At 39.8% G+C, this 24,856-nt stretch overlaps 2 protein-coding genes across 3 annotated transcripts; one reads left to right on the top strand and one right to left on the bottom strand.

The window, feature by feature from the left end:
- The first annotated feature begins 1,187 nt into the window (after positions 1-1,187).
- Positions 1,188-13,395, top strand: UBE2B (ubiquitin conjugating enzyme E2 B). 2 transcript variants are annotated; one of them, XM_067566435.1, is made up of 6 exons: positions 1,188-1,380; positions 5,449-5,529; positions 6,355-6,380; positions 8,451-8,540; positions 10,262-10,350; positions 10,915-13,395. In XM_067566435.1, the coding sequence occupies exons 1-6, from the start codon at positions 1,337-1,339 to the stop codon at positions 11,041-11,043; spliced, it is 459 nt and encodes a 152-aa protein (XP_067422536.1). In that variant the 5' UTR covers positions 1,188-1,336; the 3' UTR covers positions 11,044-13,395. The 2 variants fall into 2 exon arrangements, with proteins under 2 accessions (XP_067422536.1, XP_067422537.1); XM_067566436.1 differs by lacking the exon at positions 1,188-1,380 and adding an exon at positions 1,917-2,077.
- A 7,532-nt stretch (positions 13,396-20,927) lies between these two features.
- Positions 20,928-24,756, bottom strand: CDKN2AIPNL (CDKN2A interacting protein N-terminal like). Its single transcript, XM_067566740.1, has 3 exons — positions 24,534-24,756; positions 23,271-23,370; positions 20,928-21,155 (listed from the first exon to the last, which is right to left on the bottom strand). The coding sequence occupies exons 1-3, from the start codon at positions 24,722-24,724 to the stop codon at positions 21,144-21,146; spliced, it is 303 nt and encodes a 100-aa protein (XP_067422841.1). The 5' UTR covers positions 24,725-24,756; the 3' UTR covers positions 20,928-21,143.
- Between the last annotated feature and the right edge of the window lie 100 nt (positions 24,757-24,856).

Raw genomic sequence — 24,856 nt, 5'->3', positions numbered from 1 at the left:
TGTTGAAAATTTTGACTTTGTATCAAAAACCTCAAAACTGAAATGTTCTCATCTGACAACTAGAAAATTTCCTTAGGAAGCAGACTCTGAATTTTTATTTTGTCAAAAAATATTTTTTTCCTGTCTTGAAAATTTTCAACCAGTCTTACCCAAAATGTTTTATTTTTTTAAATGTCATGATTTATAAGCCAATCATGAGTTTTTCAGGCCCAAGTCAGAATATTTGAATGCTTGGCACTGTTGCAAAGAAAGGGGGAAGCAACAGCTAAGCTGCATGTCCTCTTCTATCTGTTGGACCCCATAGAAACCCCTTCACAGTCACTCTATTCAGTGGAACTCCGAAAATTAAGGCATGAAGCAGCTACACTGATGCATGGTCTACATTTTAAATGTAGGTTGATATAGCCACATCACTCAGTGGTGCGAAAAATCCACACTCCTGAATGATGTAGCTATGCCAACCTAACCCCTAGTGTGGACACATGTAGGTCAAGGGAAAAATACTACCGCTGATCTAACAATGGTTAGGCAGTTAGTGTTCCTACAGATGGAGAAACCCCTTCCATCAGTATAGGCTGCATCTTCACTACAGGGTTACGCGGGCTTAGCTGTGGCAATGTTGCTAAGCCAGTACAGTCCGGATAGCGTAGGCATGGCTTGTAGGTATGTGCTCCTTGGGGACTATGGTGGAAGCAGCATTAACTATGCCCTGTGCCTGATAGCCCCTGTTGGGGCTGGTTTACACAGGAAAGTCATTTTGGAATAAGGCGGGTTGTGAATTTAAAGCACAATAGCTACTCCCGAGTAACTCCATGTGTGGACCCTCTTATTTCGGAATAAAAGCGTCTTTTTATTCAGATTCATTGGGAACCTGTTACACAGGCTCTGATTTATGCCTTCTGTGCGTTTTCCTGCCCCCTGTCAGGAGCTGGGCTCGAGAAGCGACCTCGCGAGGATGGAGAAGCATCCACGCTTGACTCCCCCCCGGCGGCCAACTCAGCTCAGCTCAGCTGACCGTTCTCAGGCTGGACTCCTATCTAGCCTCTTCTCTTACCGCCTTCCCCCTCCCACCCCGGCAGGCGCAGTGGTACGTTCTGAGGGCGGGTGAAAACACACTTTCTCTCCCTTCTCCTCCCCCCGGCAGGGGTAGTGGTACGGTCGCAGGCGGCCTGTGACTTTCCCTCCCCCCCCACCCTAGGCGGAGGGAGACGCCATTGCAGGGTTGTTTGTGCAGCTGTTATCGCCGCCGCAGGCTGGGGACGGGGAGGGAGACCGCCGCGCTGTGAGCGGTGCTGAGGCTCCTGTGGACAGGGATTCTCTTTTCCCGGAGAGGATCATGTCCACCCCGGCCAGGCGGAGGCTCATGAGGGACTTTAAGAGGTGAGCGGCTCGCCTTGGCCGGCTTCCCTAGCCGCCCTGGGGGGGTGCGTGCCGGGCTGCTGCCCTCCTGACGGGTACAGGGAGGGCTCCCCTCATCTGCCCACTAAGGGTCTCAGTGGCGGTCCCGCCATGCTCTGCGTGCAGCAGGCCCCGGGGGCCCTGGCGAGTACCGCCCTATGGGGCTGACTGAGCTGCCCTGCCTCCCCCGGGCGCTGCTCCAAGCTTCTGGGTTGCGGTCGGGGGAGGGGATAGGAGCCCCCCCTTGTGTGTCTGTCTCCCCCCCCCTCCTCCCGAGCTGTGTTCCTCTAGAGCTCGGCGGGCCGCCCGGCCGAGCAGGTGTGGGCGCTCCCTGGCCTGGGGAGCGGGGGTGGGAACGCAGGGGGCTCCCCTTCTCCTTTCCAGCCGGCTTCTGGGCTGGGGTGGGCGCTGTGAGTCCGGGAGAGTCCGGCCTAGGGAGCGGCTCCAAGCCCCGTCCCCCAAGCCCCGTCCCCCTCGAGGCTGGCGCACAGACGCTGCCAAAATCAAAGCCACAAGGCCTCGTGGCCCGGGCTGTGCGAGCGTTGGCCAGGTGTAAAGCAGGGCAGACCCGTCAGGTGTCTCGGGGATCTGCCGAAGGATCGGCCTGCCGAGCGCTCGAGTCCAGCTGTAACCCTGGGCTCTTGTCCAGCTCTCTCCAGCCAGCCAGCTCAAAGGACAGGTAGATATTGCCGTCTGTGTTTTACATGGGGAAGCTACACCGGAGAGGAGAAGTGACTTGCTCAAAGTCAGTAACGGAGCTAGAAATAGAACCCAGGTCTGCTGACTCCCAGTGGAGGGCCCTATTCACTAGACTACCCTGAATCCCTTAATTCCCCACTGTGTCAAGTATGTGTCCCAGTGTAGGATTTCTCCATGTTCAAGATTTAATCTGCTTTATTTATCTTTGACCCTCTTTCCCCTCCCCTATACTGGACTAGTCTCTGAAAGGGAGATTTAATAACATAGAAACAACCTTTTCACTTTCTGGATTGTGTCTGCTCTCAAGGAATGCAAAAACCTCTCTTATTGCTGTGAAGAGGGCAAAAGGCTGGTTTGTTGAAGCTCTGTTACTAGGGTCAGGACTACAGGAACAGCAGCCTTTTTCTTCTGTGCAGGGATGCTCATGAGCTTGAGTCTATGTGGTAAATGCTGTTGCAGCAACACATGCATCTTGATAAGAAAGTTGAAATCTTGTGTGCTGTTAAAGGAGTTAATAGATTCTCTGCCTCTGTAGAAAAGACTAAGGACGGGAGGCCACTTTTGTTTTCGTTTAAGGTTACTTCCTCCAAAGTTTTCTGCTTCTTACTATATACTGACATCTGGAGGCATCTGAAAATAAAAGTTGGTGCTGATGTCTTTAAAACAATGACCAGTCTCCTTTCTCTGTCAACAGCTTGCATGAGAAATGCTGCTGTGTGTCCAAAGAGCCTTTCATTGTATTGCCTGTGATTCTGTTAGGAAACCTGTATTGTTCCTAAAACCTCTGTTTATAGACAAAATACTTAATTATAACATTTAGAGCAGTACATTCTGATTATATCAGAGATGCCATGAGCTAATAACCCTCTAATTTAGGGGAATTAACTGTGTGATGTTAAACTTTGCTCCAGGCTGAAGCTTGACAGAGGAGGGAATATTGAGCTTGTAAATATTTATGGAGGCCTCAGATGTTCATATGCTCTCATTATTCAAAGGCTTAAGATGTTGCTTTTTTTTGAAACACCTCAGGAGATCAGGCATCAGCATTTCTAGCTGGTGTTTATAACTTTTTTTGTGGGCCTAGAAGTGAAATGCTTAGTGAATATAGCTAACATTTTCAAAGATGTTCTCTAATTTTTGGGGGTACATGTCTTGAGGTACTTTGCTAGGTGGTCTTCTGCACCCCCAGTGCAGTGAAGATCCACATCTCCAGCTGAAGTGAATAGAAGTATCAGGTTCTTGGCATCTCTGAACATAAGATCGTCTCAAAATGGGCACCTAGTTATGCACACAGAACTAGTAAACACTTCTGGACTCATGTATATGCTATTCTGGTTGATAGTTTCAGTCACGCATTGTTTAAATTTTTTGTAAATGAGGACTATTTTTTCTATATATCAGCGAAAGTGATTAGTTATATTTGTTTTAAAAATGTTAAGTGCTGAACTACAGAGACTCTGAAACAATTGTTCCAGTTTGTTATGTAATTACATATGTTATGTACAACATCTATTATGAATGTAGAAAAGCTTTTCAAAAGCTAATTGTTATGGCTTTAAATTGTATGTTTTGTTTCAACGTGATATGAATTAATGTAGCTGATAAATTATTGGAAATGAGTCAACTTGATAGTGTTTCTTTTTAGGTATCACTGTATCTGCAGAAACCACAATAATACATCTGTAAGCCATTATCATATGCATATGATCTGCATTTGTAGCTTCACACCTAGCCTTGTAAAACAATATTAAAAGCCTGATTTGAACCTTCAAAGCTAGGAACCTCTGAGCTGAGGCTTAGACACTACTTAACTCACCCATTGCATCTGGGTATTGCATTATTTGAGCATAACATTTTTTAGTTCCTGTTAAACTAAAATAGGATATTAAATTTTTTGCTTGTAGTGGGTCACATAGGTAAAAATCAAAGTCATAATACCAGTGAGAAGGAATTGATGTTAGAAGCAATGATTTTCTTGTTAAAACTGGAGGTAAAGGGGGGGAAGTACATCTAAATAAATACATTAAAACATGGAATGAATGTGGGTTTCTCTGTCAGACACATAATTTATCCGTATTGGGCCTGCAAACTGAGATCACATTTCTTTAAAATGTCGGTGTCTTAACTTAAGGGGGGGAATACATTGTTTTGTTTGCTATTTCTTTTAGGCTGACATGGCAGTCAGCAACATACAGCTTACCTGTGCGGCTGTGAATTCTGATTACTGTGTGAATGTAAACTTTGTACAGTGACCAACAAGGTGGTGATGAGAGAAGAATTCGACAGATTACATACCTGAATACTGATTTTTTTTCTTCCTTTTGGTTCATTTGAGTAAAATTACAGAGAAATATTAATTTAATTACAGCTTTTAGTTTTGCTTGTGGAAAAGATATGTGAATGCTATAAATACCATATTGTTTCTAACTCTTAAATATCTCTGGACTTTGTTCAGACAAGTTAAGCTTCCAGTTCAGGCCACAAATTCTCTGTAATTAAAGGCCTTTCCCCAGTGAAGTGTGTGAAACTGTCCTGATTTAAGAGCCAAAGTTATCTGTGAAGTGCACTTATGGAGCTTAATGCTTAGGCCTTGGCATGTAATCTGGTTGTCAGGTAGAAAGAAGTCACATTCCTTCTCTCTGTCCAAAATGGTAGGTAGCTCATGCTGTTGACATTTAAGCTGTCTGAACTGAGCATGTGCAGAGAACAGGTTACTAGCTAAATTGGCCTGTGTAGCCTGGCTAAATTTGGTCCATATAGTATCAAAAACAAAAGAAAAGCCTGACCTGTGTCCCCTTCTTCTAGGCTCCAATATGTGCATCATACAAATATAATTGGTTGGTTTCCACAATAGTTTCAGTTTAGATATGTCAATTTGTGGTTGCACATCATTTTATCTTCACTGCTGTAGCTAGCAGGTGTTGTCCTGAATGTTCATTTCATCATTTGTTATGTGGTATTGTAAACCCAGATGTAGTTGTTTCATAACTGCTTTTGTATTTGATGCTGCTCTTGTATTTGTTGCACAAGGAAACACGCTTCACTTATTTACTTACTGCTGTTCTGTCTTGTTGTATAGACAAAATACTTGAAGAGAAAATCCTGATTTGCATCCCTCAGTGAGCTTGTATCGCTAGAATATGTAATATATTCCATATTATATTGAATCTAACACTGAAGTATGTATTTTGGGTTGCAAACCACCGCGTGAATTCTTTAATTCTGAAAGAGAAAATGGGTACAAACTCCGGATATGCTTACACCTTTCTGTTTGAGTATTATCCGGTTTTGTTTGTGTGTATATAATTTCAATTTGTATATCTTTTCATATTCTATTTTTTTAATTGTTAGATTGCAAGAAGACCCTCCTGTGGGTGTCAGTGGTGCACCATCTGAGAATAACATTATGCAATGGAATGCAGTTATATTTGGGTAAGAGAAGGTTTTTGCTCACTGTAGGAAAGATAATACTAAAGGATTAAATGTAAATTAAAAGGATAATGGCTGATTCTGTGAAAACCTTTTGAGATTATTTATGTGCATGTACTAAGTCAAATGGTGAACTTGAGACAAATTGACAAATTAGTAAGTGCTTTTAAACAGGTTTGTATGCTTTGTAACTTTCAGTACTGAGGCACAATAGAGCACACAAAGAAAGCAGCTACATTTTTGTCTTGATGTAGCCTTACAGTGTACATTTTCTTGTCTTTTTAAAGTTTTATATCAATTCATAGTGATAGCAAGGAGATTGTTATGTTGAGGATTGGTTGGAAAACAAGAAAAGGCAGGATTCCCCCTCAGACACACACAAGAATTCCATGCCCTTTGCAGACAAATCCAGATTGGCTTCCAATACAATTCTTGGGCAGAATGTGTCTAGTTACATTAGGTATCCCACAGATTGGGAACCAATTCAGTCTTTTATTATAAATCCAAGTATTTTGCTAGTGATCTTATTGCAGTTTTAGTGGAATCTGAATCTTCCCCTTGATTTTAATCTAGTCATCTTCATTTTATGAAATACGGTTATTGTCCTGGATCAATTGTAAGAAATCCAATTTCTGGATTAAAAACTAAATTACTAGTTTAGTAGGAGAGCGCTTTGAGTATCCTGGGAAATACCAAGGAGTTACATCTTAATTATTTACTTTTTTACACTTTTGCCTCCATTTCTAGTGGGGGGAGGGGGAGAGAGAGAGAGTGAGTGTGTGTAAAAGTAGATTTTATATATATAATATATATATTTTTTATTTCTAGGCCAGAAGGCACCCCTTTTGAGGATGGTAAGTAGCTAATTTTTTATCTTCTTCCTCTTTTGTAAATGGTTCCAGCATTGCTTTTAAGAGAGATTTTTTTTATATTGCCTATATATAATGCTATGTATTTGGGGCTTTTTAAGCCATAATAGACACATAGCTTGATTCTAAACTAGAAAAAGCAAGCAAACAGTGTGAATTGGTAAGGGCTTGCTGTCTAACAGAGATGACAGTATTTGCTTTACAGGGCTTGCTGTCTAACAGACTGCCGTGTCTCTACAGTGGTTGGTGATTAACTGTAGACCTTTGAAGCAATGGCCATATCTAGAACTGTTTACATACAGGGCGAGTGGAATGTTCAGTAGGAGCTGCTGAAGGCTAATACCATCAGACAGTTTAATATGTCTTACGCCTAACCACAAAGATTTTCATGCTCTTTGATTACATATGACTTCACTTTTAGTCATGATTCTAGTTCACCTTTGTTGTTTTCATTAAGAGCAAGTGGAAATAGTCTTGACTTGATCGCTGTATAAATCTGTCTTAATTAAAACGATCAAATTGTAACCAAACACAAAAGCACGGTATATGCAGAAAGGGGGATATCAGTTAAAGAATTCATCAGCAACTTATCCCAATGATCTGCAAGGAATGGTCATTAAGAAGGGGCTCTCTAGCTTTCTTGCAAGTCAGAAAATGGTTTACTGGGAGCGTTTTTTCTCTGTGGGGGGTGGGAAATGGGGACAGTGGGTGGAAGTGGATGGAAATTGGTTGAAACCAGCCTTAAGAGGTGACATACGTAACCACTGGTCCTTAATAAATATTTTCAGCAAATCATTCTCAAGTTTTAAGTGTTGAATCCATTTCTTAGGAAAATATGAATTTTCATGTACTGTGCTCCGCCATAGTCCATTCTCAGGTTAAACTCCCATAGATGTCAATGACTTAAGAACTAGAAAGTCAGGCCAACTGAAGACACTAAATAGCCAGTGGGTAGTGATGATGGTTATTTTAAAATTGTTGATTAATGGTGTCAACAGAAATTCAGTAGTTCTCCTTTTAAAAAAAATACTTCAGACGTGTTTGATGCAGGCAGGAAAACTCTACCTTCTGATCTACTGAATCCCAAAATCTGTCAAAACAGGAACCACTTGGAAACTTTGGCTCAATAAAATGGCAGATTAGTGCATACTCGCGTGCTCTCTCTTTCTCTCTCTCATAAAACTAATTGGTCACATATAGTTGTCCAAAACTCCGTTATCCAGAAACAGTGGCACCTCTCCACCATCTGTGCATGTGCAGTGGCAGTCAAAAAAAGCTAACAGAATGTGGGCATCATTAGGAAAGGGATAGATAATAAGGCAGAAAATATATTGCTGCTTTATAAATCCAGAAAAGGGCAACTAAAATGATTAAGAGTATGGAAAAGCTTCCATATGAGAAGAAATTTAATAAAACTGGGACTTTTCAGCTTGGAAAAGAGATGACTAGGGGGAGATATGATAGAGATCAATAAAATCATGACTGGTGAGGAGAAAGTAAATAAGGAAGTGTTAGATCCATCAGTGGTTATTAGCCAGGATAGGCAGGGATTGCTGTTTGCCAGAGGCTTGGAATGGCCAATGGGATGGATCACTTGATGACTACCCGTTCTGTTCATTCCCTCTGAAGCACCTGGCATTGGCCACTGTTGGAAGACAGGATTCTGGACTAGATGGACCATTGGTCTGACCCAGTATGGCCGTTCTTATGTTCATCTGGTAATTGCATAGTTCAGACCACTGGAGGATATTCTAAGTGTCAGTTACAATTTTTGGGTAACTGAAATTGTACTCCATTTATATAGTTGCTTATCCGTGAATTGAGTAGGCTTCTACATTTTACATAGATGCTGATGCTATTTTTATTCATAGTAATATGTATCAGTTTTATTAGAACTTGAAATCTAAATAAACAACACTGACTATTTTTAGAGGTGTGGGAAGAGGTATTTGTATTGGTCATACAGTACTTTAGCTTGTTACATTGTTGTTAGTTCATAATGGTGTTTTGATACAATTACAGTTACATGATGTTTATGTTTGCTTTTTTGGACAGGTACTTTTAAACTAATAATAGAATTTTCAGAAGAATATCCAAATAAGCCTCCAACTGTTAGGTTTTTATCAAAAATGTTTCATCCAAATGGTGAGTATTCATGCTTACTTAGCCAAAACAAATATTGAACAGCATAGTGTGATATCACATCTTGTAAAGCTCAGGAATGTTTAATTTTTTTTTTTTAAAGTAGATATGCAGTATACTAGATTTTCAATAAAAAAAAAATAAAGATCATGATGCCAGTAAACTTACTTAGAAGAAGCTACTCCTGCATTTTGTAATCATTGTGTAGTTCTGCTAGCTAATGCAAATATTAGCCAGTGAGGAAATGAAAAATCTTGGAAGACTATCTGGTATACTCGTCTCGTATAGCCAATGTAGGTTTCCCGAGAACTTTCTATTTTAGCAGGAGGCTTTATTTCTGAGCGTCGTTTGTCTCCTGCTCTCACTAAAGTCAAACACTTTCTTTTTTTTTTTTCTGGTGCTTTGTTTTTGGCCCTCTTATTTTAAGAAGGTCTTTTTCTTTTGGATCATCCATCCATTTTACTTCCTTGTTCCACTGCACCTCCCTTTCTTGAATAGTGGCAGTCTTCTGTTTGGCAGAGGAGACCTTGGTGTGTGTGTATGTGTGTGGGTTTTTTGTTTCTGTTTTTGTGGGTTTTATTAAGCAAAGCTTACCAGTGCTGCTCCTTCAGCCTGCTAGAATGATGATACCATCATCCTTCTAAAGATTTGAATTAATTAATTCTGAAGTACTACTGGCGCAGGCAGAAGGGGACTGAATTCAGACCCTAACTAATACCGTGTCACTAGCTACCTGAGTTTTGACCACCTCTGTTGTGTGCATCTCTCCTTTGCTCTTAGTTCTTTTTCTCTGGTCCAACTTTTTCCTCAAGATTACACTTGCTTTAGTTGTGCATATGTGCCACAATCTATTCAAGTTAGCAGGAATCTTAATATTAACTTCACTGAGAGCGGGATTGGGTCATGAGTGCTTCTCCAGTGATGCTTCGAAGACACTTCAGAAGACACTGGGGGGGGCGAGATAAGCTGTATTTTTTCCCCTTCTCTAAAAGCAGTAAAGGAGTGCAATTACACCTCTGTTGCTCTAGAACATTAGTGCTCCAGTTATGCAAGTGCTGAATGAAGATCTCTAGCATCACATCAATTTGATTCAGCTCTGTGGTAGGTGTAGGAAAGGGATGATTCTTCCATCACTTGGGCCATGAGAAATGTAGGCAACCCCTACCCAAATTCAAATCTGCCTACTCATTTCTTTCTCTCCACTGAATTCCAATGTCTCTTTCTTAGGTACTGTATATGGCCCTTATTAATATAGTATCTGAATTCCTCACAATCTTTTAACATAATTACCCTCACAACACCTCTGTGCGGTAGGGAAATACGGTTATCCCTGGTTTACAGATAGGAAACTGAATCACAAAGAAACTAAGTGATTTGCCCAAGGTCACACAAATGGAGCTGGGTATAGAACCCAGAGCGCCCATGTCCCAGGCTAGTGCCCTAACTACTGGACCATTCTTCCTCTCTTACGTTACTGAAAGCAAACAAAATATGTATTTTCCCCCTAAAAACAAGTTATAAAACTGGTGTCAGATTCTTATACAAATGCTCTCCTCAAAAGTATGTTTTGTTACTTCCCTTTATCATGCTTCCTAAAATGTTAAGTGAAACATAAACTGAATTGCCACATTCCAACATAAATAGTGCATCCATTCATGCAATGTTTAAGCACAACAGACTAAAGATGGCAAGACTTTTAAATAATTCCTGTGTTCTGTTTATAGTTTATGCGGATGGTAGCATATGTTTAGACATTCTTCAGAATCGCTGGAGTCCAACATATGATGTTTCATCTATTTTAACTTCAATTCAGGTAATTTTTAGCAAGCTAAGTATATGATGATTATCGTCCTTCACAAAACTGATGACCGTGACCTAGCCAGACAGCATCAACAATGAACTGTACTCCAAATAGCTGAAAAGTAATCAAGAGCTTATAAACTTATTTTAAAGACTGTTAGTTGATTAACTATATATTCACTGTATTTCTAAGCAACAACAATTATCCCTGCAAGGAATACTTATAGGAAAACATTTATTTGGATTCATTTTTCTGTCCATTATTATTCCAGATGTGACACTGGGTGTCAGTAATGTTTGTTTGTTTAAGACTGGGGGACGTATGAGAAATTTTAACTTTTATTTTGAAGCTTATGTTTACAAAATACTTAGGGAGCCAGTATTATTGGAATCCGGCTAATTGGACTGAATTAATTTAGGGGATGGAACTATTTCATATGTTAGGGCTTGAGCTAGTTATAGCATAAGCATCCTGTTGTTCCTCATGGTGGTCAGTTTTTTGTTTCTTTTTAATGAAATTACTATATATAGAACATAATGGTCCAAATATCTTTTTTTTTTTCTCATCCTCTCACAGTCTCTGCTTGATGAACCTAATCCAAACAGTCCTGCGAACAGTCAGGCAGCACAACTTTATCAGGAAAACAAACGTGAATATGAGAAAAGAGTTTCAGCTATTGTTGAGCAAAGCTGGAACGATTCATAATAGATTACTACTTTGTTAATCTTCCTCGTCATAATCATTGTGTATAATTTAACACTCAGTAGAAAGGCTACCAGAAATTTTAAGTGCCACAACTTCTTAGGATTTGCATACAAACATGTCTGCAAAAAAAAAATTAAGCCCTTCAGTTTAGAAACTTTAAAAGCTTGTGTATCTTGATTAATGTACTTTTTATTGCATGGTATGAACTAAGTTATTGCTACATAAATTTGTAATATATCCTGTTTGTATTTTTTTCCAAGTGTATAATGTTGATGTGGAGTTTTCATGAAAGAATATACACATTTTGTAAATCTGTACTTTTTCAAATATCGAATGCCTTATTTTTGAATTCTTTAGATTTTTAAATTGGAGAAAAGCACTTAAAGTTTTTATATATAAATATTACATGTAAAACTTAAGTACATAACCTCAGTGCAAGACACATTCTTTTGTTACTTTCTTTTGTATCTCTTTCAAAGGGCTCAGTTTTAGTGTTGAATCTTTTCTCTTGATAAATGCTAATATTATGCACTTTACAAATATGAGGAGAACTTTGCTGTGATGTGTAACTCATTAATAGTCTTCAGAGGAGACATGCCTACCTACACTGGAGTTTTATTTGGTCCTGGAAGACTTCTCACTTGTATGAGGTAGGGAAGTATCTGCCCCATTTTATAGATGGCGAAAATGAGGCACAGATAAGTGACTTGCCCAAAGTCATAATGTAAGTTAGTTGCAGTGCTGCAAACAGAACCCCGATCACCTGACTCTGTCCTGTGTTTTGGCCACAAGGCCATCCTTTCACTAATAGAAGCTTTATTAGTATCACTGTTACATACATGTATAAAATGCTTAAAAGCTTGTCACATGCAGGGAAGGTATTAATAACTTAACAGGTCTTTCACATCTCATATTAACAGGTTCACTATAACTTGACCTCTGACCATCGAAAATTGTTTAATTTCTAAATGAGTTCTTGTGTATTACTGTACAGGCTGACACATAATAGGATATTATTATTATATTTACTTTTCCATGAGTTGTGTGTATGGGATTTTGTTTATTTTCTAATTGTAGCCAGTTAAACAGTTGGGTCTCCTGCCCCTCATACCAAGAAAAAAAACTCCTGCAAGACACTATGCAGATTTTAGAGAACTGCATTTTAAATTGGACTATAAAAGTGACTGTCAAGTTCTGTGTTTGTTTCTAAGAAACTCCAGATGACATTTTCTTAGTTTACAATTAAAATGAGGTGGGTTTTTTCTAAGGGCTAGTGTAGTAACTTCTCCCTGCAATCTGAAAGTTAGGTTGGGTCTCTGTAATATCACATCACCTATAATAAAGATTTTATAGGCCCTATTTTGTCCCCAGCAGAAAACACATGCAATCTCTTAGGCTTCAGATTCTATCCTTCATTATCTGTATACAACCACCCACTTGCTAAAGGTTTGCACATATTTAAGTCATAACAGAAACTACATTTCTAACTAAGTTCAATGATAAAAATATGTTTGTGCTGACTTGTGGCTCCTCAGCAAAATTGTTAACTAAGGACTTGGCTCCATGGAGAAGTAAGTGCAGAGTAAGCTATGGTGTGAATTTAAAGCACATAAGCTATTACCCACTAGTTACCCCTGTGGACACTTACTGAACATTGAGTGCCTGGGAGTGATTTTTAGCTTAATGCACTTCTAAAGTGCAATAGGCTATTGTGCACAAAGACACTTAGTGTGCAGTAAAGGTGTCTACTAGGGCAGTTAGTGCAAAGTAGCTAGTGTGCATCAGCTGCTGTGGGCTTTTTTCCTGTGTAAACAGGCCCTTAGCATACATTGAAAATACACAGGAAATGGATGCAACAAAGATGCTGATATTAATCACTTTGCTGAATTGCATTTTAAGGACTAATTTGTAAGACATTGTACAACGGAGTAGTAAAAAGGGAGCAATGTAAATATATGCCAGTGTATCGCTCAATACGCTGCTTGAAAACAGAAGTTTAATTTAGCCCTAGGTAGGAGCCCAAAGATTATGTGGTGCTAGAAGATAAAAGTAAGCTCTGCCTTTATTGGTACACTGATGCAATAAACACAGTTGTATTATAATTGTTCATGAACTATTTACATGACTTTTGCATGTTATTGACATTAGATTTCAAACTGAAACAAAATAGTATATGCCCAACAGAGAAATGCCATGCAGTTGAGTGTAGGACCTCACTGTGCTCAGCCAATTATGGTACATAATGAAAATAACTTACTGTTAAGCATGACCAACACAATGTGCCTCTTCTTTTCTCCATCTATAGATGAAATTTATTCATTTAGAATGGTTAATAAAGGCCACCTTACTGTCCTCCTCATTCTTCCTTAAAGCTCTGGGTGATGCATATAAAAATTGATGGGGGTTAGGAAGATGCTTGGCTGTAACTGCTGCTTATTATACCCACCTGTATTGTCTCATTGTTACCTTGTGCTTCTTTCTGTATTCTCCCCTCCCCGCATCTGCCCATGGTCTTTCATCTTACATGTAAGTTGTAAGTGCTTCAATGCTGGGACTGTGTCTCTATATACAGGGCCTGGCACAATAGGGCTCAGATCTATTACTGGAGCCCACAGGTGCTACTGTAATACAAATAATGTTAAGAGAAGACTTATCTGATCGTATCACAGACAAATTTGAAATATATATTGACATTGAAAAAACATTGGCAAATCAGTGTTCCAAACAGCACAGCATCTCAAAATGATTGCCCTATCATCATATGAGGTGTTTTGAAGCTATCAGTTGACAGTCAGGCAATAAACCCAAGAGTTTGTTATGGGGACATACTTATACAGATAACGGTGGAGTGAGGTCACTGCCTCAAAAAGATACTAAAGCAAGAGGCAATTTTCCAGGATGCTGGTTGTGTTTGGACTGAGAAGCTGCTGCTTTTATTCATTTTCAGATGTAAAATGAGCTGGAGAAGCCACTTGTAGATGAAAGGACAGAATGGATTGAGCTGTCAATCGTTTGAAAAAAGAAAACAACAGTAGTTAGCTGCACATTTGTTTCCAGAGAATTTGGTGTACACCGGGGATATTAGAAACTAAGTTCCTAAGACTGCATATAGTAATTTTAAATCTCTTGAAGAACATGTTTCATTGTTATTGTAAGCTATTTAGATGAGTATTTTATTATTACTTTCTTCTATAGCCACACATTTAGACTAGCTCTACGTATTTCTAGTTCTTTATAGAGAGGCTTTTATTTAACACTACTGAGAATTGTAATGTTTTGAATTTGCCCTCTCCAGCAGCTCTTCATACAATCTGCTGCTTAAACAGGTTGTGTATAGTCTGTAATCCAGGTGGCTGATTGAAGAGATCATGTCAAAGAAAGGTGAATGTACAGAAATTTGGATTTTGTGCTAGCCCATTGCAAATATAACAGTAGTTTTATTTTCTTTTGACTACTCGCTAAACAGGGTCTTTGTTACGTTTAAAGGTAACATTCCATAGCTGTGAGCGATCTGTGTGGACTGAGATATGGAAGTACAAGTGTCACTCTAGCAACTTTTATAGTAGCAGAAGTGCCAAATCATTTAAGGTCTGCTCATACTACTGCTGAAGAGGAGGTTTGCTATTGCAAAAGCAGACCCCTTACCCCATAGGAAACTGGCCGGTTCCCAGGGGGATACAATGTAGGCAAAGGTAATTTGAAGAGCTTTGGGGCACTGTAAGCGAGATGAGGATGGATCTGTTTCTCCTGGAAGAAGGGGCTAGCTGAGGCCTACCCACAGGGAGTCCCCCTTTTCCTTTACCTCCCCTTCCTAGGGATAGTCTCTTTACTCAGACAACCTTCTCTATGAGACACTTGTCCTTCAGCCAAGGAAGCAGGGGGAGAATATGGCAGTGATCTGCAGCAGTGAGCAAGGTGGGGGCTGGACATTTCCTAGCATGGACTCTGGATCAGCTCCTCCCAGTCTACTGTAACTACTACTTAAGGGCATAGTTATTTCTTTCCACACTCATCTGAGAGAGATAATTGCTCATCGTTCCTTGAAATTGATATTAATTCTAAGAAGCACATTAATATAGTGAAGATGTTTTTAGATCTTTCTGCATCTTGTTTTAAAGGAATGGTAATTTGGAAAGGAGGTAGAATATCCTTAATTCTTTCTGTCCATCCACTTGAGTTCTTGGCTGTTGCTAGTCTAAACTCCCTGTACCAACTTTAGTAACAACATTTCAGGTGTACCTTTCTACACTTCTACTGAAGCATGGAAAAAGGGAAAATGTAAGATCATTGTTAAAAAAAAAAAAAAAACCCCATGGGATTTGCTAAAAAGGTATTCACATGATGGTTAAATAATGCTGACCTCCCATAGTGGAAAAGTAATAAAGGCACTCAGCTGTGGTTTCCCCTCTGATAAGCCAGGTTGTCTAGGATGTAAGAGTGAGTACGTTTGGCAGAAACCTCTTGGATCTCTAGGGAAGAATATTTTCAGGAAGAAATCTCTTCAGTTCCCAAAGCTCAGGACACACTGTCAACGTAGTTCTGTGACTCAAAGGTAAGCTCTAGCCACTTATAAGAAAGTGCAAACGGTGATATACAGTGATATAAATTAAAATGTGTATTGATTTACAAAGAGTTGTGTGTGAAAGATAGTTGCTATTCCTTAGTATGAGAGTCTGCAAAGCAATTGGAAAATGCATAGAAAGTAATAAAATAAACTTGTAAAATACTTTGGGCCCAATCTTGCTAATGGTTTGAACGATAACTCCCCCTCCTGGGAGTTTTGCATGCAGAAGGCTATCTCCTAAGGAATAACGTAGTGGTCTAAGTGTCAGGTGGTTTAGAATAGCTTCTCTGCATTCATGGGTTCAAATCCTGGCTGCATTTACAACCCTTAATACTTCAAAGGTAGATAAAAGTAGCATGTGTGTAACTTCACTGGTATTAATGTACATAAAGTTCCTTGTGTACCTAAATGGTTACAAGATCAGAGCCACAGTTTGTAAATACTTAGGATGAAAAGAATGATGTATGTGTAAAGGACATAATGATGGTCAGCCTGTGCTAGTGGCTGCATGTTCCTGCCTTATACTTACATCCTGCCCTACTGCAAGAGTGAGAATGGGATGAGGACATCAAGTACTGCATCATCACTAATGACCTTCTAATGACCACTAATCATCAGGTACTGTATTACCACTAATGACCTTCTGTCAGGCATGGATGTCATAGGCCACATTCTCAGAATTTTAAAATGTTTAAAAGCAAAGCTGCCACCATCAATAACACAACACCGGTCCCAGAATGGGTTAATCAGTGATGCAGCCCTTTTATTTTCACCAGCATAAGTCTCATTGCTGCTAGAAATGTGAAAGATACTGCTATTTGCTCATTTAAATCAAAACTTTAAAAGCAGGATGTCTGCATTTGACATACATAAGGCACCTGATTTTTAAGAGGGCAGAGCACCACATCACACTGACATCAGTGGGAACTTTAGGTGCTGAGCAACTTTGAAATTCAGGACACTTATGTAGAGGGCCTAGATTTTTAAAAGTGACTAGTTATTTTGAATGACTCAACTCAAGGCAGTTTGAAGGGTCCTGAATTTCAGAGGGCAGATGCTCAACACTTACTGAAATCTGAAGTTAAGCGCCCAAAAAATCACTAATCACCTTTGAAAATCTTGGCCTAAAGTGTAGGCACCTAAGTTTTTTTTTTTAATGATATTGTATAAATGGAAATGTAGTTGAGCATCTCATTTGATGTCTTATAGCTCATTGGCCAAACCTTTTCTCTAGTTGTTCTAAATACTTTCAGGACACTTAATACATTCATATTACAAAAGCTTTTAGCGAGGTTCAGTCACTCAGTGTTCTTGAATAGCTTCCAGTTAATAAAACATTGCATGTAATGTGCATTGCACTTACAATAATCCAAGGCCAAACAGACTCCACAGCAATTAAAAACCAACAGACAATGTACAGCTTCAGGAATAGAACTTCTGACCTTTAGTACCAAATGAGAGGACCAGCTTCCCTAACGGCAACCAGAGGCAATGGCGCAGCAGCTGTAAGGTTCTGTCCAGTGCCCAACAGGACAAATACTACACGTTAACTACTGTATGAGGGGCTATCAGTGCTCCACATTTACTTTAACTTCTGGAAAATATGGTCACCATGCAATACATTTACAATGCTTTAGGCAGAGTTTAGGCACATAACAGTTCAGTCTAACCTAAACTCAGAAAAGAGGCATCGTAAAAGAAACTGCAGCTGTTTATAATGCAACTTTAAGCTTTTCCTGTCTGCCCAGCTTTCAGAGAAAGAATACAACACGAAAGAATTCTGCTGCCAAAACAGAGCTGAGAAGCAGAAAATCAGCTCTAGTTAATAAGTATAGAAGCTCCTGAAAGTAAGCTGCAATAAACTAATTTAAGAGGTATGAATGTAGGATGTGCCGTTTCAGAGTGCAGTTCTCCTTCCACCTTAAATAGGGTTTACAGCTCAGTCAGTATTTCATCCAAGTGTGGATACCAGTTGGCCAGAGCAGCAATTCTCTGCTATTACGGATTTTCCTTTTATTGTCCATTATACCCTCATGAGTTGAACGCATTCTTGGAACTCTAGTAAATCTTAATAAACCAAATCTACAGTTTATTACTACACCTACCTGAGCACTGCAGTATTTGACATAAGTATAAAGAGGGCCTGGTAAAGCCTCACTGGGTGGCTAATGACATTTCCATCCATTTGAGGTTTGAAATTTGTAAATGCTTCACTAACACCCAGAATGGGTTTTTTCATTTTTAGTTTTAGTTCATGGTCCTTTTATTCCTACTACTAGCCCCTATTATCTTGACATTGATCATATTCTTAAACACGAGAGAAATGTTCATCATCACTTCCTACTGTTCTTGTCTTGGCCCCTTGCATGATGAGGTGGGTAGGCACCTGTGCCCAGACAGAATAGATAAAACCACAGGCTTGTACCACTCAGTATTTTAACATTTCCTACCGTGTTTCAATAGGACCTTCACTTATATCGTCATTTTGATGCAAGGTTACATATGATGCTCTTGCATTTATTTTATATCAACTACTGCATTAAGACCGCAGGACTGGGAGTGAGGAGATATGGGTTCTGTTGCCAGTTTTGACACTGACCCTGTCTGAGGACTGGTCTACAGCGGGAACTTAAATCAGCATAGCTAAGTCTCTCAGGTGTGTGAAAAATCCATACTCGGGAGACATAGCTATGCCACCTATCCCCCAGTGTAGATAGTATTCTTCCATTGATCTAGCTACCACCTCTCAGGAAGGTAGGTAACCTGTGCCGACAAGAGAACCTGTCCTGTAGGTAGGTGTACAGTGTAGTGGTTTAAATGTAGACATATCCCAAGATCTTGATCAAGTCACTTAATCCCTTCAGACTGAGCAGTTGAATTAATGTCTAAAGCCCATTCAGAGTGACAGATGGAAAACAAAGCACAAAATAGCATTTTTCTAAAATGTCTGGTTAATACTGGCAAATTATGATGCTGTAGTTGAGTTGAAAGTTTGCTATCCAAAACCTCAACGCAGTAGCTGAAAAATCCATCAAACTCAGATTTAGGGTACTAGGTGCCAGCAAGTTTGAGACATTTTAACCTTTAGAACCTACAGTCTCCAAATCATCAGTCCTTCCTCTGCCAAGCCACAGCACAACCCCCAACCAGTGATCAATCCCTTCTCCACAAGAGAACATGACCCTACTCAACCAAATTCTAATAAAGAATATTTTATACTGTTATCACACTTCCATCAGAGAATCTCAAAGCACTTTACAAATGTTAATGAAATAACTCAGTCCCCTGGTCAGATAAGCAAGTATTATCCCCATTGGTATTTCAGTTTCCCAATCTGCAAGAGATAGGAAGTGATTTACCCGGTTCTACACAGCAAGCTAGATCTGACTTCAAAGTCTGTGCTTCAGTCACAATGTCATCCTTCCTCTCACTCGGCCCTGCACAAACTTTGTGGACATGGGCTACATAGGCCATTCTCACTAGCTGCCCCTCACTATTCACAGCCACTTTACTGATTAAAGTCCAACAGGTTTGCAGGAAGTCTCTAGATATAGAAGCTCAGATACAGTGGGTGACAGCCTGGCCTCATTGACTTCAGTGGGGCCAGGATTTTAACTATTCTTTTAAATATGCATTTTGTAATTGTGTGTTTTGATCTAAAACATGAGTCTGAAGAAACTTTGGCAATATCACCAGTTATTCTCCCAGTGTAGAAGTGGTGCTTCCAAAACCAATGCCCATGTACTCTGTTGTAAACTGATTTATTGTTTTCCCAAGTCTGCAGACAGCCTGAAAATGAAGTTGAAAAGTTTGAATTGTCTCATTCATGTCAGTGGGGTGTTAGCACTGAAAACTACTGATAATTTAAATGTCAGCAGTTAACTATTTCACCACTAATCAAATTAGTAGAACCATTCAGCTAATGTGCTGATCCCAGAATCTCAAGCTGTCTCCTTTAGGATATCTAGATTTTAAAAGCCTAAATACTCGCTACCCAGATGCAGAATCCTCCAGCTTCCCATTACTTCTATGATACAATTACACATTATCACTACAGTCTGTGGTATGCTGAAAATGCAGGGACAGACAAAAGAAATTGAATATCTAAATACAAGCTACTGTATTGATACTATTATTTGTTTTTCTGGTTAATGCAGTAAAACATTCATTCAGTTTTAAATTTAAATAAAGCTACTGCAAAATGTCCAGTTTGCTGTACCACAGAACCTGTGGAGTTTGTTGCACTATTTAGGTCCAGAGCACACAGGACCTTCATCTCATCTATGAAATGGCTACTGTAACTCCACAGTGATTAGAAGGGGTTTCCCAGAAAGGCAATTTATCAGCAGAGGCAGTGATTTTGGTAACTGATTTGATTACCTGTCTGGCACTTATGCCATTTAAGCCTCTGTTCAGATAAGATCTTCAGCATTTCCCTTGACATTTGCCAGAGGTTATAAGACGCATGTGAACAAATCTATGGCAATTGTTATTCTCTTGGAAGTTTACTAATTTAAAGCATGCTGGGGATTCCGATGGGCTTTGGATTAGACCCTGACAGAACATCAGTGGATATGTTTTTTCTAAATAAAGCTTCAAAAGAGGGAATTCACTTCACATGAAAGGAACATGATTTTATTGCTAAAAATCAGAAGACAGTTACCCAAATTTCATGATTGAAATTCTCATTCCAGTGACTGAATGAACACGCAGTCATTAGGTCTTCTAAAGACTTTAAAAATATGGCACAAAAAATATTTAAAAATAAAGATTTTTAAAAGAGAATATTCTGTGTTACTTTTAGACTCCAAGGGTTCCCCTGAAGAACAGTGGTGCAAGCATGCAAAGGAAAAACCAGCTATGTGGAACAGATAGTACCACCACAGACCCATCTCAGGTGAATTTTAGGAGAAGGGGAAAAGCAGGGTAACAGCCATTTTACACACTATGCCCTCCCCTTTCCCCATCATACAGAATGAAACCCAGGTAAAAACAATATTGGTTGATGCTCAAAACAGCATTATAACATCCCCTTACTTTCAACTGAGAGTGGAGTGTGAGCCCCCTGCTTTCTAACTGGGTGTGTGTGCACTTTGAGGCAAGTATTCCCCATTGCCTCTCTTCCTAAATCGGACTAATTGGTTATTATGCAGAATTGCACTCAAACAGAAGAGGTGATGCTGCAACTCCTCATGTCCCCCCGCCCCCCTTCCCCTTCTTAACTTCTTTTCTGGGAGTTATTATTCTTTCTTGTCTATGTGAAAGGGGAAAACAGAGTCCATCATATCTTGTTCTTTGCTCTGAATTAATGAGTTGTAAATTTGTTTTAAAACCTGATTCTCTTTATTTTTAAAAGCATTAGAAGTGGATAGCCATCATCATAATGGCATAAAGCTTTTTAAAAACTCCAGAAGCAATCCTTTCCCTAGGGTCCAGCATAGGGAGTCCTTTTAGAAACAGTGGGTTCAATTAAAACTGGTCCTCCATATAAACTGATCTTGTGTCATGACAAAAACGAGACCACTTCTCTCACGTACTAATGCTGATGCTAAAAATAAAGAGAAAACAAGTTATGCATTTGTAATATGGAAATGTGCATGGTAGTAAAAGCAAAGGATACTTGGATTTTTACTTCAGTGAAATATCAGTTAGAAAGAAGATACAAGTATTTGATCTCTTGCAACAAAAAATTCTGTAGAATATTGTAGATTCTCTCTTCACTAACCAGAATCTCTATTTCTTGTTATCCACAAACCAGGGCATATTTAGTTTACATTGCCTGGGAATAATCAAAATATTTAAAACAGCTAACAATAGTTACTTGAATGGTTAGATTGTTCTAAATTAAAAATAGCAAAATCTACAGAGTAATTTTCAAATTCAGCTAAAGTGCTGAGTAAATTAATTACGGGATCTGAACTTTATGCATTTCTGAATGTAACACCCTCTAACTGTAAAAATATGGCTGCCAAGAGAATAAAACAAACAATCTGCTCAGTACTCTTTGGCACAGAATGAAAATGTATATTCTGTTTTAAACAACTTTTAAACAGTGTGAAGAACTCACTAACTTTCACCTACATTTGCTTTAGAGGATTTTCTTAGCATAATACTGTATAAGATTTACACAGAATTTACTTAATGACTTCCTAGTGTAAATTGTTGTAGAGTTTTCAAGGAATAGTTTTATTTAATCCTCATTAAATAAAAACAAAAGTGCATGCACGTGCGCACACACACATGGTCTGGTCTTGAAATTTCAAGTGATTTTGCAAGCAACTAGATTTTAATAATCCAAATTATTTAGATTTGCATTTTAAATTATAATTTAACTTCCTGTAAAGCTCAGAACCAATTTTGGGAGACAAAAGCTCAAGTATTTCATCTTGACCATTCAAAAATGTCATTTAGTAAGATTTGGAACCCCCTCATCACCTGCTTATACATCCAAAAAGTGTCAAACAATTGAGAACAAACAAATCATATATATAATTTTAATATCTATCTTTTAAAAGCCCAGTTATTTCACAGTAACTTCTCATTCAGGAGAACCCAGAGTTTGCTATCCTAGAACAAAATGATTAAAATACAGTAGATCTCTCCTAATAATGACACCAAAAATTACCCTCATTTTCTGAATATGACAATTTGGAATCCTTTTATTAATGAGAAGAAACTTTTTGTACTTTCACAGTGCCTCATTTAACACCACCACCAGTATTTAGAGTCATGGTATTAATAGGCTTTGAGTGTGGAAAATAAAGCTTCACAAATGGACATGAAGGAAAGCTGCATATCTGCTTAGTACCTCTAAATGCTTGTCCTCCAAAAAATAAAATAAAATAACCATGTAAATTGAGTTAAAAAAATCTGAGCCATAATTTAAATTGTTTTATTCAAACTTTGCCTGAAAAAAATAGGCAGCATGTCTCTATGGCACAGAGGCTTTTTTGTTTGTTTTGGGGTTTTAATATTCGGTTGTTACAGTACTTTCATTTGTAGATCTATTTATCATCTAGTTATAAGGGAGATATACAAGCATTCCACCTCATCCACACCCCAGTGAGACAAGACTAATGCCTTGATCTTGCAAACACTACCATATGCACTTAACTTTAAGCACATAAGAAGTCCCTGAAGTCAATGGGACTATTTACATGCTTAAAGTTAAGCACATGCACTAGTGTTTCAGGATCGGGGCCTTAAACCTCTGGGAATTAGCTTCTCATCACAGTACTTTTTGGAGAACATAGCACTAGCAAAGCTGGGGTTACAATTCTTCCAGTGAAATACATAAAAATTAAATTAGTGGTTTCTAATTAGCAGAATGGATATTAAAGATGCTTTTAAAAAAACTGTAGGAATAAATTTGACCAACATTTTCTTAGTAACTAGAACTTAACAGCAAATAGTGCAAATTTGCTAGTAGCTCCCCCACCAATGTATAATGTAATGTACTTCTAGGATGTTGCTATTAAGAACACTGTAAGTAGCACTAGAATGAGAGGACAGAATTTTAGAGTGGTAAAACAGAACTTTTAGGAACCGGTACTTAGCATATTTTTCTTGAGACTTATTGGTTCTGTACATTACACAGACCTGAAAATTTGATATAGTATCATCCTCACAAAGCAAGTTCTGAAATACTAAACTGAATAGTTACCTTTTTCATTATTTCATCTCGTGTAGTAAACTGTGGTGCATCTTCAACTTCAATTCCCTCAGCCATTTCTATGACCTTGTCTAAAAGGTCTTTGCTGTAACTATATAATAAAAAGATAAACGCCTATGAAGAATTACCAATTACACATTAAGAAACTGCAGTGCCCTATATTATAAAAGTAAGCCTCAAATGTCTCAGTAAAGTAAGGATATACATTCAGCTCAGTTATAAAGCTGAATGAAACACACATCTCTCAATTTGTGTGTGTCTATCAAAATTTAAACACACACAGTTTTTGTGCACAGGTGTTCCATACTAGTTCTGCAGCAGCACAGTGTTGAACCCAAAATTATACAACTTAATAACATTTTGCACATTTACAGGCACAGAAGCGCTGGTCATGGTTGTGGGTTTTAGAAAGGTTTCCCTGCAGTGTTAGCTTGAGGTATAACTCAAGCATTGCTTCTAACCATATTCCTGTCCACACACGCAAGTCTCTAGCTCAAATTAAGGAGTGTTTTAAACTTTGGGGTGTGTATTAAAGCTTGGATGCTGCTGAAGCTGTCCATGCAGTGCTGACTCAGCTACTGTGTACTAATCCAGTCACTCTGTGCTGCTGCTGTTTTGCAATGTGTTGCTGTCACTCGAGCTAGGCTAACTCGAGAGGCATTAACTCAGTTTAACACAGCAAGAACCACTAAAAAAGGGGGTGTGTTTTTTACTCGGCGGTAACTAATGCCTGTGAGCTATCCCGAGGTGAGCAGACAGTGAAAACAAGGCACTTTCCTGTACACCAAGATAAACTCTCCCTCACCTGGGGCTGACTTCACCTTACTTTGTGGTGGTAAAACTAAAGTCAGTTCTGTCTTCACTGTGCGTTTACCTCGGCATAGCTCACACACGTTAGTTACCCCCAGGTAAACCCACCCAGCCCTCTCCACCAGCGAGGACAAGCTCCGAGACGTTCAGAGCCGGAGGCGAGCTGACGGCCAGCGAAGGGGTCTCTAGTTACCTGCTCTGCAGGGGAAGGAGAATGGGGGAGGCAAAGGGGAGCGGCTGCCGCTCTCCCAAGGCCTCTCCACCTTAGCCCGGGGTGGGGGGGGGGAGGGCGGAACTCAATGGGCTGCCTCTGCCAGCGAGAAGAGCTGGTAGCACCGGAGCGGGAAACGGAACCTGCCTGCAGCTCCCGACAGGGGCGGGACGGGTCACTGACCCGCACCTGCAGCCCGGTCGGGGGAGGGGAGCTGGGTCAGCGGCCCGCACCTGCAGCCCAGGAAGAGGTGGTTGGCCCACACCATGGAGAGCGAGAGCAGCTGGTCGATGCGTCCCTCCGCCCGGTCCGGGGGCAGGTTCCGCAGGATGAACTCGCGGCGGGCCTGCCAATGCTTCTCGTTCTCCGCATAGGAACGGAGCTGCTCAGGGAACTCGGCCTCCGAGTCCTCCGCCTCCCCCATCCCGGCTACCGTACCGGCCGGCCGCCACACGGACTGACCCACAATGCAGCGCGACCCGGAAGTAGCCACCATCGACATCCGCAGTATCGAGCTAGAGCGGCCTCGGCGCGCCTCCGTCCTGACTTATCCTGC

Source organism: Emydura macquarii, unplaced genomic scaffold (genome assembly GCF_026122565.2).
Source record: "Emydura macquarii macquarii isolate MOO-44397 ecotype Brisbane River unplaced genomic scaffold, CSIRO-AGI_Emac_v2 contig_2768, whole genome shotgun sequence".
NCBI classification, from domain to species: Eukaryota; Metazoa; Chordata; order Testudines; family Chelidae; genus Emydura; species Emydura macquarii.
Note: the sequence above shows the minus strand (reverse complement) of the source record. Positions and strands in the feature narration are given on the sequence as shown.